Here is a 14,973-nt window from a genome sequence, read left to right on the forward strand (position 1 = left end):
ACCTTGTATATTTTGTACACAATATATACAAGTAAAAAGTGTCCCTCCTCAGCTTTTTTTCTTTCGTTGTTGTTCGTCTTCCAGGTCCAACATCAAGCCTGAGAGAGCCACAGCTAACCAGCATAACTTCCAAATGCACACATTTGATAAGAACACAAACTGTCGAGCCTGCAAGATGCTGCTGAGGTAACAAGAACAAATATAATGTGGTTGAATACGGCCTATTATTATTTAGAATAGAAAGAAGAATATTAAGAATATTTTCTAAATATTGCCTAAATCAAGCATTTTCAACCATACAAATAACAAAATGACACAAAAAGAAGACATGCAGAAGATGAATTATTCTATGTAGTATTTTACACTGGTCACTACGTGTCAGTAATGTCTTTGATCGCCAGAACAACAGGCTTTTATTGCAGGCATTTTTAGACACGGGGAGGCTTCTGGAGCTGAATCTAATCTAATAATTACAGCTATCAAATGTTCATCCGAAATTGGTGGAGAACGTCAAAGTCAAGCAGGGGGGGTTTGGAGTGGGAGGAACGGGGTAACCCCCTCAAAGTAGACACCAACATGATGCGATTCAACAAGAAGTCATGAATACTGTGACAAATAATGAATAACGAATAAACGATGCTTGTAATCAAGATTTTGATTTTAAATTTTACATATAATTCATAATTTGCCCATTTTTGGGGTGGAAAAATATGCATTACATCACAGATGATGTGATTTTTAACCTAGCATGTTTTTGGAATGTGGGAGGAAACCGGAGTACCCAGAGAAAAGCCACGCATGCACGGGGAGAACATGAACGAGGGTGAAATTGAACTCAGGTCTTCGAGCTATGAGGCCTGCGTGGTAACCACTCGTCTACCGTGCAGCCTGTTTAAATAAAATAACTTTTTAAATTGAAATATACTGGTATTGAATGTTATAGTATTGTACATGTATACATTACTATAATAGTATGCTACAGTGTACATACAATTTTCATAGGCTGAAGCCAATCTCTAAAGCTTAACCAGCTTTTGGCTCAACAAGCTTGAAAAAATGTATTTGAAAACATCCTTCCGAAGGCTGACCGTGGATATTTTTTAAACATTACCCTTCCCAACAACCCCCTGCTGTGTCCCTGGACACACCCACGGAATCACCACGTCTGCCTCTGTCTGCACCAGACAGAGCAGAGCAGAGTTGGCTTGGCTAAACTGTGCTCTGTACTGACCCACAAATTTCATGGCTCGCCTGACCTAAATTCCTGACCATTGGAAAAGGCTTGGACCAATATTGTCACTTCCTGCTGCATGCTAATTACTCCTGCCGCCCGCCGGATCCTGTTGTAATTTATGGCACTTACTCTTCAGGATGACAGTGTGTGAGGAATGCAAATGTTGCAGAACTCAACTCAACTGCAAATGGAGGGGCGGGGGGGATGGACATGAATTTGGATGAAATACTCATCACTGATGTATTTCTTTGTTTGTGTCCTGCAGGGGCATCTTCTATCAGGGTTATTTCTGCTCTCGGTGTGGGACAGGAGCACACAAAGAGTGTCTGGAAGTGATCACCATCTGTAGGATCAGTACGTCTCTGTTCATACTTTATCACATTCCAGCACATCAAATACCTGGCTGTAATGGAATCGAGTTGATTCTCTGTTTCTATTCCTGATAATTTATTCACACCATTTTAAAAAATTTTGTCATTTATATTTTGTACACTTCCTGTGTTAAAAGACATAACAGTTCTGTTTCTGACTGTCTCCATCTCTTCTCTTTCATTCCAGATCCTCATGACTTGGTGAGTAGGGTTGTTATATGTATTAGTCATCACCTATGTTAATCATCATCTGCAATTATCTTAATGATGCTCTATTTGCTCCTCATTTATAGGAACCCGGCATGTCTTCAGGTAATCTTGACACCTCCACCAGTATGATCATGATACAATATGAACTGGTTTATGCTTTATAGTGCTGCACAGCTCTCTACTGGCATCTAGTGGAAAGAACTGTTAGCACCACCTTAGTGTTCTTATTCCTATATTCTTATATTCCTCTATGATCATATACGCCTCTTATTTCTGACTTGAAATGAAATATAGTGCAAGGAATACATCCAGTAATCTCTTCTTTAGCATAATTTGTGAAAGCTTTATTATGAAAAACATATTGTGTTTGCAGGTCCTAAAATGGTAGCAGTCAGAAACTACCACGGCACACCAACACCTCCAGGGAAGATGCCTTTGTCATTTCAAACAGGAGACTATATCGAGCTGCTGAAAGGAGACCCTGACACAACGTGGTGGGAGGTAAAGGACATGGATGTTGATGTTTCTGTTTGTCAACAATATATTATTTGCAATAATACAATACAGCCTGTAGGTTTTCTTGACTTCAACTTGCCATTAGTGATGATAGCTGAAAATGATTTTTTTGGTTTGATTTCTGGAGGTGACAATAATTGTCTTCCAGGGAAGGCTGATCCAATCACAAAAGAGTGGCTTCTTCCCCAGTTCCTGTGTTAAACCTTACCTAGACCCAAAGGTAAGTCAGTCAGGCCGACCAACTTTTGAACTATTCATTTCTGAACGACTTTAATGTGGGTGTACCTATTTGTCTTTTCAGCCCTTTCAGTCCTTATCCAGCCGGCAGTCATCAAGGGATGCAGATTACTACGGATATCCTTGGTAAGGACCCTTGACTTACATCAATCATTTTGTACCACTTGAAGGATTGGAGAAGCTGGAGCCTATCCCAGCTGACTTGGTGTAGTACAGTAAATCTCTGCATGTTTGCAGATTTCTCGTCTCGGTTTTAAATTGCAGATAAATTATTTTTTGAAGGTAACTTCAATAGCAGTTGGGAGAGTGGTGCTGCTCTGAATCCAGCAGAGGGCACTGTCTCACAAGTCAGTTTACTCATCCAGCAGGAAGATGTTTTGACAAGACATGATATTATGTACAGTCATGGCCAACAACATCAGCCAATGTTTTGGCCAAAGATCCCACGTTTTTTTGGCAATGGCTGGTTAAATTACCAATGAGCGCACTGGAATATAAGCACCCATCAATTTTAAACAGAAAGAAATTGTACCTATATCGGCTGTACTTGTCTAGAAGCCTCAGGTGTCCATACTGTAACAAAATATATTTACACAGAAGGACACACTATAAACCTTGTGGTCCTTCCCAATGTCACACTCCATCTAGCTCCGATGAGTGAGACGTGATAATTTTTTTCACCAGAATATAAGCAGTCCAAAGCAGAAGGTGTAGTAATGCTACACTTGATCAAACTTACTTAAGATTTGTAAGATAAAAACACAATTGTTGCATAACACTTCAAAACGCGATATTAGTGTCCACTTCACTACTACTACATGGGAACTGTACTTCTTTTAGTCATAAATTAGCCACATCATTGTTTAAGCTACAGGGTTCAAAGAGTGTGAAAAAAGTAGTGACTTTTTGACCTGATAGGCTGATTTGGTTGTATTCCATACAGGCATGGTCAAAGACAGGCATTTTTGTCATCAAGCAGTGAGATTTTGTATTTTGTTTGTCAGTCCTTGAACGTTGCAGTGAGATGCAAAAGTAAAACCTTTATATAACTTGTACATTGTGTTCATCTGTTCATCACACATTCACCTGCTATGATTCACCACTATGAAAGAATAACGTAACATTTTTGCTATTTTGCATTTTGCTAATATAATACAGTGAAAGCCAAGGTTATCATACCGTCAGAATATCATACCGGCCCATTCCTACCTACCCGTGACTATTCAATGTGACAGATCTGTCAAGACATTACCATTAGATGAAATGACTTTGTACTTGTCTCTGCATTCATACCCTGCTCCTCTTTATAGGTTTGCCGGAAACATGGAGCGTCAACAGGCGGATAACCTCTTAAAATCCCACAGCAGCGGGACCTACCTCATTAGAGAGAGGACGGCTGAAGCAGAGAGGTTTGCCATCAGCATTAAGTGAGTTTCTTCTTTTACATGGGGGGTGGGACTCTCAACAGAAAGGCTTTTATCATCAAGTGTTTCAGAAAAAGAGACTGTGGTAGCATGTTATCGTTAATTAACACGCTGTAAATGACTTTCTTGTTTATGGCTGTTCCAGTGAAAGAAAGTAACCCAAGCCTCTTTTACACTGAGAGCTTCTAAAACGGGAAATATTATTTATACCAAAATGAACATGCAGGTCAGAAATATGAAGAACGGAATGGAATAGAATGGAATGGCCTTTATTGTCATTATACAAGATGTACAACGAGAGCTTCTCCTTTCAGTGCAGTAGTCAAGTAAAAAAAAAAGGATATAAAAGTAGAGTAAAAAAAGACAATTTAACAAGATATATACAAGATATCCAAAATATACACATAGTATTGCACAGGAGCATATGCAGGAGCAGACATATTGCAGATATATTAATTTTAGTGCAATGGTAAATTGGTCATAGTGCAAATAATGACTGGTGTATACAAATGAAAAGTCACATATGAGTGTATTGTATTGGGTTGTTAAATAAAATAAATATGATTGATATAAAATAAATATGATTGAGAACATATGAAATACAGTTATAGGAAGCTGAAATGTGTGCATAAGAAAAAAAAGAGTCTTGCACACTGGAACGGGGGAAAAGACTTACCACTGTCCATTTCGTAGAGACTGATCTATTCATATGTTATACTTGCTCAATATTTTCCGACATCTCATTTCACTTTCTTATTTTTTTCGGATGTACCGCAATCAGTAGAGTCTGCCTTAAGCCTGAGAAACATCACGAATGGCACACATTTAACTAAAAAGAACAATATTGCACCTACTTTATGTGTGTACATACGTCCTCTGCCTATGTATTCTTCTGCCACACACATTTTATATACTGTAAATAATGTATGGTAGACAAGGTCGCACCTGGACAAAAATTTTGGTTCAGCCTTGCCACCCCATTATGAGCCTCCTCTTTAAAAAAAAATAAATAAATACAGCACATGGCCATGGTTGGGATCTTATGCACAGACAGCATCTCAGTTGTTATGGCTTTTATTTACACACATAAACCCACACATAAAGTTGTATGAATAATTTTGTGATACCATTGTTTTTCCTAACAGATTCAATGAAGAAGTGAAACACATAAAAGTCATTGAGAAAGACAGCTGGATCCACATCACCGAGGCCAAGAAGTTTGAGAGCCTTTTGGTAAAATGGCATACTTCTAATAAACACTAACAATCGCGAATGAACCAACTACATGTACTGTATTCCTTGTGTTGTACAACAGGAGCTGGTGGAGTATTATCAGTCCCATTCACTCAAGGAAAGTTTCAAGCTACTGGATACCACATTGCGATATCCATACAAATCACGGGAACGGTCGCTAACAAGGGCCAGCACGCGCTCGCCAGGTAAGCACTCTCACGATGTAGAATGCTAAGCTATGAATCATATATTTTAATGTTCAATATCGTCCCCACGCCACGCCCCTTCAGTAATCAGAGGCGATCAGAGTAATCATCTGAATTTGCCTCATTGTTTGTTACAAAGGGCAGCACGGCGATCGAGTGGTTAGCGCGCAGACCTCACAGCTAGGAGACCAGGGTTCAATTCCACCCTCGGAGTTTGCATGTTCTCCCCGTGCATGTGTGGGTTTTCTCCGGGTACTCCGGTTTCCTCCCACATTCCAAAAACATGCTAGGTTAATTGGCGACTCCAAATTATCCATAGCACTTATAAGCCAATATATTGTAGTCTAGTCTCTGTTAAAAGTCTACTTTACGTTTTTTAACAAGTCCATAGGGCCATATTTACTGTCTTCTTCTACCGCTGCTTCATTGTGACACGTATGTCTTGCTGTTGCCACCTGTAGAGTGGAAGAAGTACTGCATGAAAAAGCACTTTTCTTCAATGGTTTACATTATTTGGGTTTTTGGTGGAGCCAAATGAAATCTTTTGGCGGGCAGGATGTGGCCCACATGCCTATTTAGAAATCCTGATATTTCTTAACCGACAATCTGCATCATGCAGTCACTCCATAGATATATAGGTCTGCAATTTTTCTATAGTAGCAAAGATGCATTTTCACATCTTTACATCTTACTGTGTAATAAAGTACATCAGGAGACATTTCTACCTTGGGAATTCCTCAAATCAAACTGGAAAAAAAAAATCCGGCCTCACTTAAGAATAGCTATGGGAATGTGAATAAACACCATGAATGAATATTTTAGCCCAGACTAACAGCATCAATAAACGTGTGAATAGTTCATGAGAATGTCGATAAACACATCTCAAGTGCACTTATCATGTTTTCTCATGAGTCTTTTTGCTCCTGCAAATGTGTTATTTGTCGTTTGTTTGAAATGGAAGCAACACTACGGTGCAAGTATTCAAAATCTAATCAGCTTTCCTCCCGGACTGTCAACATTATGGGGAGGGAAAAGAATAAATAACACTGAGTGTATGAAATGCTACTTGTCTGTTCTCAGCCACGGGGGAATGCAAGTCTTGCCACTCTCCTTCAGTCAAACCTCAATTCATAGCACAAGCCTTCCTAAAGGGGGCGCCAAAGATCCCAAGTTGGAGTAGATTCTTTGCACTCACTATTACTTCCTGAATAATATACATTTTAATGTATATAGAACGCAATGAAATGTATATAAAAACAGAATTCTGAAATCTGCTATGGACAAGAAAGCATACAAAGTTGTGCAAATGTGCTGCAATGCCCTGCAACAATCTCATATTCTTCCTTAAGTTTGCAGTATTGATTTTAACCTAAAATTACATATTCACAATCAGTTAAGATCGTCTCTGCTATTTCCATGGCAACCCTTCTAAGCAGTCTGCAATAGTATTAGGCGCTCACATATCTCGCTCAAGACAAAATATGGCAGTAAGTACTGTATTAATGATGTTTCTGTTCATTGGCTTGACCTTTGGGGCTTATGAGTGTTTATTCTTCAAGAATGTTTGATTTTGGTTTATTAAAACTACAAATATAATTATTATATTAGTGTATATTAATGTGCATTGACTCTAGCGACATCCTTCTTACAATGTAGGAAAGTAATGGTCGATGAATATGTATAAAGGTTTAAAGGCCAACAAATAAAAACCTGAATGAGAGACATGCGTGGCCTTCGTCTTTTTTTCATTCTCTGGCTCTGCATGTGCATCAAAACATTTCCTCCCCTTTTATGTCTTTGTCTCCTCATCTCCTTTCTTTCCTCCTTTCAGCAGCCACCTGCGCCTCCTACAACTTCTCCTTCCTCAGTCCACAAGGCCTGAACTTCTCCTCCTCTCCAAGCTCAGCTCCCTTTTGGTCAGGTAGTCGCTTCTGTATGTCTCTTGCACTTTTCATCTTGCGTCACATTTTCATTGTTTTTTTTTTTTTTTTATCAAGCGCCCACGCTGACCCCAAGCGCACTACTTCTGCTCTGCTTTGTTCATCTTATTAATGGCACTCCTTTCCTTTTCAGTCTTCCTACGGTCGCATCCCATCATTAAGTCAACAAAAGAACAGCATCTTCCACTCCATAATGAAACCATACATTATTAGATACAATGTGTCACATGTAATGGCTGTTTTTTTTTCTACTGAGTATTTTGACCTCGTGCTCACATTCCTCCAAAACAGTGATGGTCATCTTTAACTCATTCAATCTCAGCCATTTTTCAAAAGCCGTCCCTCTCGGTGCTAGCCATTTTTGTTTTGATTTCGACTGATTTCTCAAGGCACAAAGAATATTGTGTTCTTGGACTATATAGACGTTATTTATACCAAAGTAAAGATTAGACTCTCATCTTTAATCAGAAAGATGAGTTCTTTATTAATCAGCAGTAGAACATAGGTAAGTTACAGCAAAATATCAGTTCCAAACAACTGAGAAAAAAAGGTTTTGGTGAAAAGATGCATTTGAAGCACACGTGTCCATGCGTTAAAATTTTTAATCAATCCGTAATTTTCTGGTCCTAGCCTTTTCACTTCCTAGTTGCTGCATAATGTTTTTTTTACCTGGCAAATATGCTGTTTTTCCGGGTTAAAACTGTGCTATTGTGGAGTTCCATCATCACCTCTCTTGCAAAAAAAAACATAAAAGACATATAAATACATCTTTGGGAGCCAGAAAAAGGAAAAAATATAAAAAATAAATACATGTATGATAGCGAATTAGTTAATAGTCATGAATTATAAACAGTCGATTAATTTATTAATCAACTGAGCTTTCGGTTCTCTTCTCTGTCTTACATTTGCAGTGTTTACTCCTCGTGTGGTCAGCACAGCAGTGGCCAGGTATAACTTTGCAGCTCGAGACATGAGAGAACTGTCACTACGAGAAGGAGACGTTGTCAAAATTTACAGCAAGATCGGTGGAGACCAAGGCTGGTGGAAGGGTGAGGCCAACGGGCGTGTGAGTAAACATTCAGAGTTCTTCTTTGTATTGCCATCGTTATTGTTTCCTAGACATTTGTTTATTCGTTGCGGTCCCGCTACCTAATTAGGCTTAAGAACAAACACCTTGTTTGACACAGAATAAAAAGACAGAGCAGATGGGATCAGGGTAACTCACAATTAATCGAGGGGAAAGACTTTTGGTGACATGAAGGTATGGATTGCTCCCCTCAACGAGTGGCGGGTACTGTTGCGTCCCTACAAAAAGAAGCACCAGCATTCATTTGTAGATGTAAACATATTTGTTTTGCTTTTCATGCTTTCACGGTCAATAACCAATTATGCTTACGATGTCATTATCACAACAGATTGCAGTCCGTACACTCCGATGCATATGAAAAGATTATTCATGTAGATCATTCAGTTGTATTTAAAATGGTGGGCTAAGCCAGTGCTTTCTCCTTCTGTTGTATTTCTTTCTTACAATACTTTGTTCACCTGCTATGCACCAAAGCACACAGATAGTCCAAGACAATGATTGTTCCCCCAAAGACCAAGAAAAAGAGATGGACATTTCAGTGCCAGTCATTAGAATGCATAAATGTCATATCAAAATTGTAAATATCCTATTATTTCCGCCTCTCAAATGTGAATATTTTTAATTTTCTTTATTTTTGTGTTTTCGGGCAAAACAAGATAATCAAACACATGAACATGATGAACATGTTTGCCTCTTTTCTTATACGTGCCAGACCAAACCACTAACGACTGTTTGGTTCGTATTGATTTGGTCTGTCTTAGCACTGACCCATTACTCTGAAGCTTGTCATTTCAATTAATCAACCGAGAAAATAATTGTTAGTTGCAGCCCTAATTGATCAATCACGGAAAATATATATTCCTACATATTGTTCAATTCCACATAATCTGTTATTATTGTACACACACATACAGTATCCACAGTACGTATACTGTAACTTTATAACTTGAGCAGCTATATGAAATGTTCAACAAGTAGGAATAAGCTGTTGCTTGGCAACAGCTGAAATAGCGCTTGGTTAAGCCTCGAAGGAAGATGGATGAGGCTGCTGCGTGAGAGCACGCAGTGATATGAAAATAATGCAAATGTCCTTCAAGCATCAAATGTATGCATCATTTTGTTCCGAAATGCATTAAGTGTTTTTTTATTTATGTGTCAGTCCAGCCAAACTGCTTATCAAATGTCTGTCAACATCACTTGTCCCATATTTTTACTCCTTTACATAGTTTTATATTTTAATACGATTTGTTTGTCTTTTCAGATTGGATGGTTTCCCTCGACCTATGTGGATGAAGAAGGAGTCCAGTAAGGGCTCGATGTTTCAAAAAAAAAAGAAAATCAGGAACCATCTATCTGCTGATCTCAGAGAAAACTCCTCACTCTACAGGAAATGTTTTTGTTGATGCTTTTGCTGGATCGCAAGCACCTTTCCTCCCTGTCTTCAAGTATGCCTCAGCTTTGCTTGTCTTATACTTTTAGCAGGATTCCCCATTTGATTTCTGTATAGCCAAGAGGGGAAAACGTGGCTTGCTGTGTGAGGCTTCATTGAACATGGCAAAAACAAACATGTGCATAGCTTTACGTCGAGAAAAGAAAAAGCCTTTGCAAACCTCTGCAAGGTAAAATAAATGTACAGTATAGATAATTTATTGAATAGATATTATTACCATGACTATTGTTATTGTGGGGATTTTAGCGACAACAAAAAAATCTGCAGAGTAAAGTAAAGTAAGAAGGGGGAAAAGAGACACATGCTCTTTTTTTCCCACATTGACAGATTTTGCCTTAGTTGTCATGGTGATGCCTTGTGGGCTGACTCCAGTGGAGGGAAGAGACTTTGTTGCCTGGCTCGGCTTCTCATGTATGCATGTGTCCATGTGCGGCCCACACAAACACAATTGTACAGTTCGGTGCCTTTGAAAGAACGCTTAGTGAACCTTGACATCAGCCAGTAAAGAACATTACCATCGCTAACAAGGACCAGTTGTGCACATGCAAAGGGAAAAACATGCAAGACTCGACATCTGAGTCCTTGAATGCAACACAATAATGTGTGGACTCCAGGAAATCCAAAGTCATAGGATCAAGCACTCTCGGTTCACATTATTCAAGGATGTCCTGCGGAAGGGAAACAAGACCACCTCTTCACGCTTCCGTCTTTTTATCCACAAATGGAACCAATAAGTCTGCATGGAGTTTCATTTCTTTGTACTTTGCCTTATTTTTATTTTATTTTTTACAGATGATCAGATGTTTTTGCTCCCAGTTGTTACGTGTGAAATCCTCGTTGGTGCTGTGTCGACTGGTGACAATTAAACTGCCATTAAGAGAAGTGTGTGTGCTAATAGTTGAGGGGGTGTGATTCAGTGCCAAGTCTTTCCATCTACATCCAGTCCAGTCACTACTTAGCACTGTAGACATCAAGGGTGTCCAAGTGCCCCCATTTTCAGCATACGTTTTTATTTATCCTGGCCGTCGGCACATTTTAAAAATAAAATCAATTATCACAGATGGTTCTTATGTCACAAATTAGTTCTGTTCTGTGTGTTTTAGTGGCAATTTGATTTTATATCTAAATTTAACTGAAATTAACATGGTGCACACAACACATTAAGAACATGGAAAGTGCTGTAATAAAATGATAAGAAGTACAGACAACTGGAAAAATGCTCAATACAGTCGTCCCTCATTTGTTGCGGTTACCCAATTGTGATAAGTACATTTCCACTAAGTAGGATTCAATATTAATGAATGCAATATTTACATAACTTCTTTGAATTGCTGAATATGTTTTATTCCCTAAGGGATATCTGCAGGGACATAACAGACGGCTGCCACTAGCATAGCAAGATAGCGAGCTAGCTAGCTAGCTAGTTAGCCTGTCCAATTTACATATCCTAACGTAAGAAAGTATTTCAAACAGAGTGGAGAAGAAAGACAAAGAAACTAAAAACTTACCACTTCCACATGGAATGCGAGGCAAACCTTTTTTTTTCCATTTGATCTCAGCCATGGCATGTTGGCTCAGTTCTACTAGCTCAGTAGCCAGTCTCCATGCAGTGCAAAAGGTAAAGTAATGTAATATCATGTCTCATAACAATACTAATGCCTATTGCGATATACCAACCATGATATAACGAGGGGTGACTGTAATGAGATGTGTTTAGTTATCGCTCTCCTTTTCATAGTAGATGATGTTTCAACATTGATGTTTCAATATTATTCCATGTAGCTTCGATTGAGGCACACGCCGTATTCATCTGTGGCATCAGAGACGAGAAACGCGCCGTATCTTTGCACTTTGTGCAGCCTGCATTCATCCGCCGTGTGTGCTGTAACTAGTTATCGAGGTAGTCTAGCGTATATACGCCAAAGTTACGTTTTTAATTATGGATTGGCTTTAGAATCTTTAATGCTGCACCCATGCTGGAAGAAGATTGGACATCCCTGGTGTACATCCATCCACATAGATCCAAATCCATGTAGAGTGTCACTAGCATACAGATTTTGTTACTGCTGTATTCATTATACACTTGGATGTATTTTATACCTTTTCACACATTTCTGGTATTTATTGACAGTCTCACTCAGCTACTTGCAGTACGGTCATTTAGAATTACTTTCTGTTCTGTCTGCCACCTACACAAGTGTCTGTGCAGTACTTCTTGGAAATATCCATTGGGCAAAAAAGAACCACAATGCCTGGATGGCTAAAAGTAGCCGTTATGTAATGCAAATACATTTAATAATGAGAATGGGTCAAACATGTTATAAAGTTATTAAATTTCTGAATTGCATTCTCACTGAGAAGTAAAGTGCGAGCATTGAGCACGTCCACTGTGGATGCTTTGCTTCTTTTTGACTGTCTATGATGCAAAAAGCACAGTCTATTATTGTTGAGGGTGGGGGTTTGGGGGGGATGCACACACAGGAGGTTTCCATGTTGTCTTGAGTCAGCGGCGAGCTCATCGCTGTTTATGTAGTGGACAAGAACAAGAACAACCCATTGCATGTAGCTATTTATACTTCAGCTCCTGTCAGCACATCCTCACAGAAAAATATGTACGTCATCGTGTACATTTTTTGAATGGTCGAATATTTCCAAATGAGGTCTATCATGAAATAAATATTTCTCTCTTTGTTTAGATTTGAGACTGTTTTTTTTCTTAATTGCTATCAACGATACATTTAAATTATTATATTATTAGGATCTATTTTCTAGTGGTTGATCGAAGACACAAGAAAAAAGGTAACATTTTAAAATGTCATTAAATAATTTACGGCGGTCTCGCGCAGACCTCACAGCTAGGAGACCAGGGTTCAATTCCACCCTCTGCCATCTCTGTGTGGAGTTTGCATGTTCTCCCTGTGCATGCGTGGGTCTTCTCCGGGTATTCCGGTTTCCTCCCACATTCCAAAAACATGCTAGGTTAATTGGCCACTCCAAATTGTCCATAGGTATGAATGTGAGTGTGAATGGTTGTTTGTCTATATGTGCCCTGTGATTGGCTGGCGACCAGTCCAGGGTTTACCCTGCCTCTCGCCCAAAGACAGCTGGGATAGGCTCCAGCACCCCTCGCGACCCTCGTGAAGAAAAAGCGGTAGAAAATGAATGAATGAATGAATTATTTTGTTAAAATGTATCATTTATACCAAAAACACAACATATTGATTTATATTGTAATAATTCAATTTGTTGAAAAATTTAAACTGTATTATGGAAAGCGGGAAGTGAACAAATGTAACAGTTACTGATTGTAAAAGTACCAGATGGAGGGGTAGGATTTAATAAGCTTTGCTTCTTCCTACTCCTTTTGGACATGTGGAACTGTGAACTGATTATGGGATGCACTCAATTGTAATTTGATGCATGTTCAAATGAAATAAAACCATTACCATAAAAAGAAAGAAATGCAAGCATCAAAATGATGCCTTAGCGTGCAACATATTCTTGTTTACTTGCTTTTGCAACCTTTTCACCTCTTTCTTCACTCCCCCTGGTTTCATTCGCAGTCTCACACTGGAGGCGAGCAAACTTTGGAGCTTAAAAAAAACTGTTGATGATCCCTGCTGTTCTTCTCAAAGCAGAGGCTAAAGGGTGAGTACTTGTCTAGTGGACAGAGACCATATTTCTGTATACTTGCATGATACGCCAAAGACCAGTCGTGTACATATCAATAATATGTTGAAGTTTGACCTCTGAACAGCACATCGGCTTGTGAGTAGGAGAAAAGCACATCATTGCTGGAGAATGAAAAAACATCTCCAAATGTTTTAAGGGTTTTTAATATAAATGCAATTTTGCAGCTATGTCAATATAACCAAAACCCTCATTGCAATGATAAGTGCCGTTGCCATGGATATCCCACATCAGCTACTTTATTCATTTATCCATTTTCTGACACTTAAACCATACAGCCCACGTGTTGGCCCTGGTGCTTATGTAATAGATACTGTAGATCAGTGTTTCTCAAATAGTGGGGTGGGTCCCTTTGAGGGGTACGGTGACATCTAAACTACAGTGTTGCCATTATTACGCAGTATTACTACGCACAGATATTGATATCAATGATCCGGATGGTGGTTCAGTTGCCATTGCTCAATATTGCTTGGAGGAATGTCCCTTTTTATTTCCTGAAAATATCTGTATATATAGTTTGTTAGTTAATATTCAGCCTGAAAGTCTGTATTGCCTTACAGGTAGGAGTGTTTTGTTTTTTTTTTTTTAACAGCGTACAATCCTGGAACTAATTTGAGCTGCAGTATGACTCATCTTGTACCTTCCCCGTCTCAGGCAGTGTTTGTGTGTTTACCTCCGCAATCCATGAAATGACAGATATGAGAGCAACCGGTGTCATTTCTCTCCCATGAGCTTCTTCTCTGTGATGCTTCATTCGTCTGAAGCCTTCTACATCACAGACATTGAGGAGACCACATGTCAAGATTATGGCTTGAGGAGCTCCTCTGTCTTCTGTCCGCCCACACAGCACACATTTCAACGTAAAAAAGAAGAAAAAAAAAAAAAAGAATGGGGGTTTTTCTTCACTTCTTGTGAACCACAACATTTTTTGGAGGGCACTTACTATTTTGCAAATAGTGTCATAGAAATGTCAAGATGGCGGGTCAGTGACAGATTGTTGTCGCTGGAGGAGCTTGTCATGCCGCATTCTCTTCCAAATATTTCCTTTTCGGGCAATTCCATGATTTGAACTTTTGTAAGGCAAAAAGTGGTAACAAATAAACAAAAAAACATCGACGAATCATTTTATCACTGTTTTTTTCAAAAGTGACAGAACAGAATGGCTACCACTCATTGTAGAACTACACAATCGATTCCCGATCGATGGTGACTGTAGGTATGAAAGTGAGTGTCGGTTGCGAGATGTTGTACGTTGCCTTTTACGACTACATTTTACCACATGGATCCGGTACAGCTTCCAGTATACGTGTATAAATCCTTTAAATTTAGTGGCTGCAGCTTTAACACCGGAAATAACAGTACTGTACATTATTGT

General features: G+C 39.0%; 1 protein-coding gene across 11 annotated transcripts in view; it reads left to right on the forward strand.

Moving 5' to 3' along the window:
• The window catches only part of vav2 (vav 2 guanine nucleotide exchange factor), a 152,629-nt gene extending 139,467 nt beyond the window's left edge, over positions 1-13,162 (forward strand). For 6 of the 11 annotated variants that reach the window (XM_058050475.2, XM_058050492.2, XM_058050484.2 and 3 more), the window contains 13 exons: positions 85-186; positions 1,500-1,588; positions 1,793-1,806; positions 1,899-1,917; positions 2,189-2,316; positions 2,480-2,551; positions 2,633-2,694; positions 3,879-3,995; positions 5,138-5,225; positions 5,308-5,431; positions 7,263-7,352; positions 8,283-8,437; positions 9,720-13,162. In XM_058050475.2, coding sequence (XP_057906458.1) covers positions 85-186; positions 1,500-1,588; positions 1,793-1,806; positions 1,899-1,917; positions 2,189-2,316; positions 2,480-2,551; positions 2,633-2,694; positions 3,879-3,995; positions 5,138-5,225; positions 5,308-5,431; positions 7,263-7,352; positions 8,283-8,437; positions 9,720-9,767 — 1,108 coding nt within the window. In that variant the 3' untranslated portion in view covers positions 9,768-13,162. The remainder of the gene's footprint in view (positions 1-84; positions 187-1,499; positions 1,589-1,792; positions 1,807-1,898; positions 1,918-2,188; positions 2,317-2,479; positions 2,552-2,632; positions 2,695-3,878; positions 3,996-5,137; positions 5,226-5,307; positions 5,432-7,262; positions 7,353-8,282; positions 8,438-9,719) is intronic. The other 5 variants (XM_058050490.2, XM_058050496.2, XM_058050497.2 and 2 more) reach the window with 2 other exon arrangements.
• Positions 13,163-14,973: the final 1,811 nt, after the last annotated feature.

This window comes from Doryrhamphus excisus, linkage group LG10 (assembly GCF_037039965.1).
Source record: "Doryrhamphus excisus strain RoL-2023G ecotype Guam linkage group LG10, RoL_Dexc_Guam_v1.1, whole genome shotgun sequence".
Taxonomy (NCBI): domain Eukaryota; kingdom Metazoa; phylum Chordata; class Actinopteri; order Syngnathiformes; family Syngnathidae; genus Doryrhamphus; species Doryrhamphus excisus.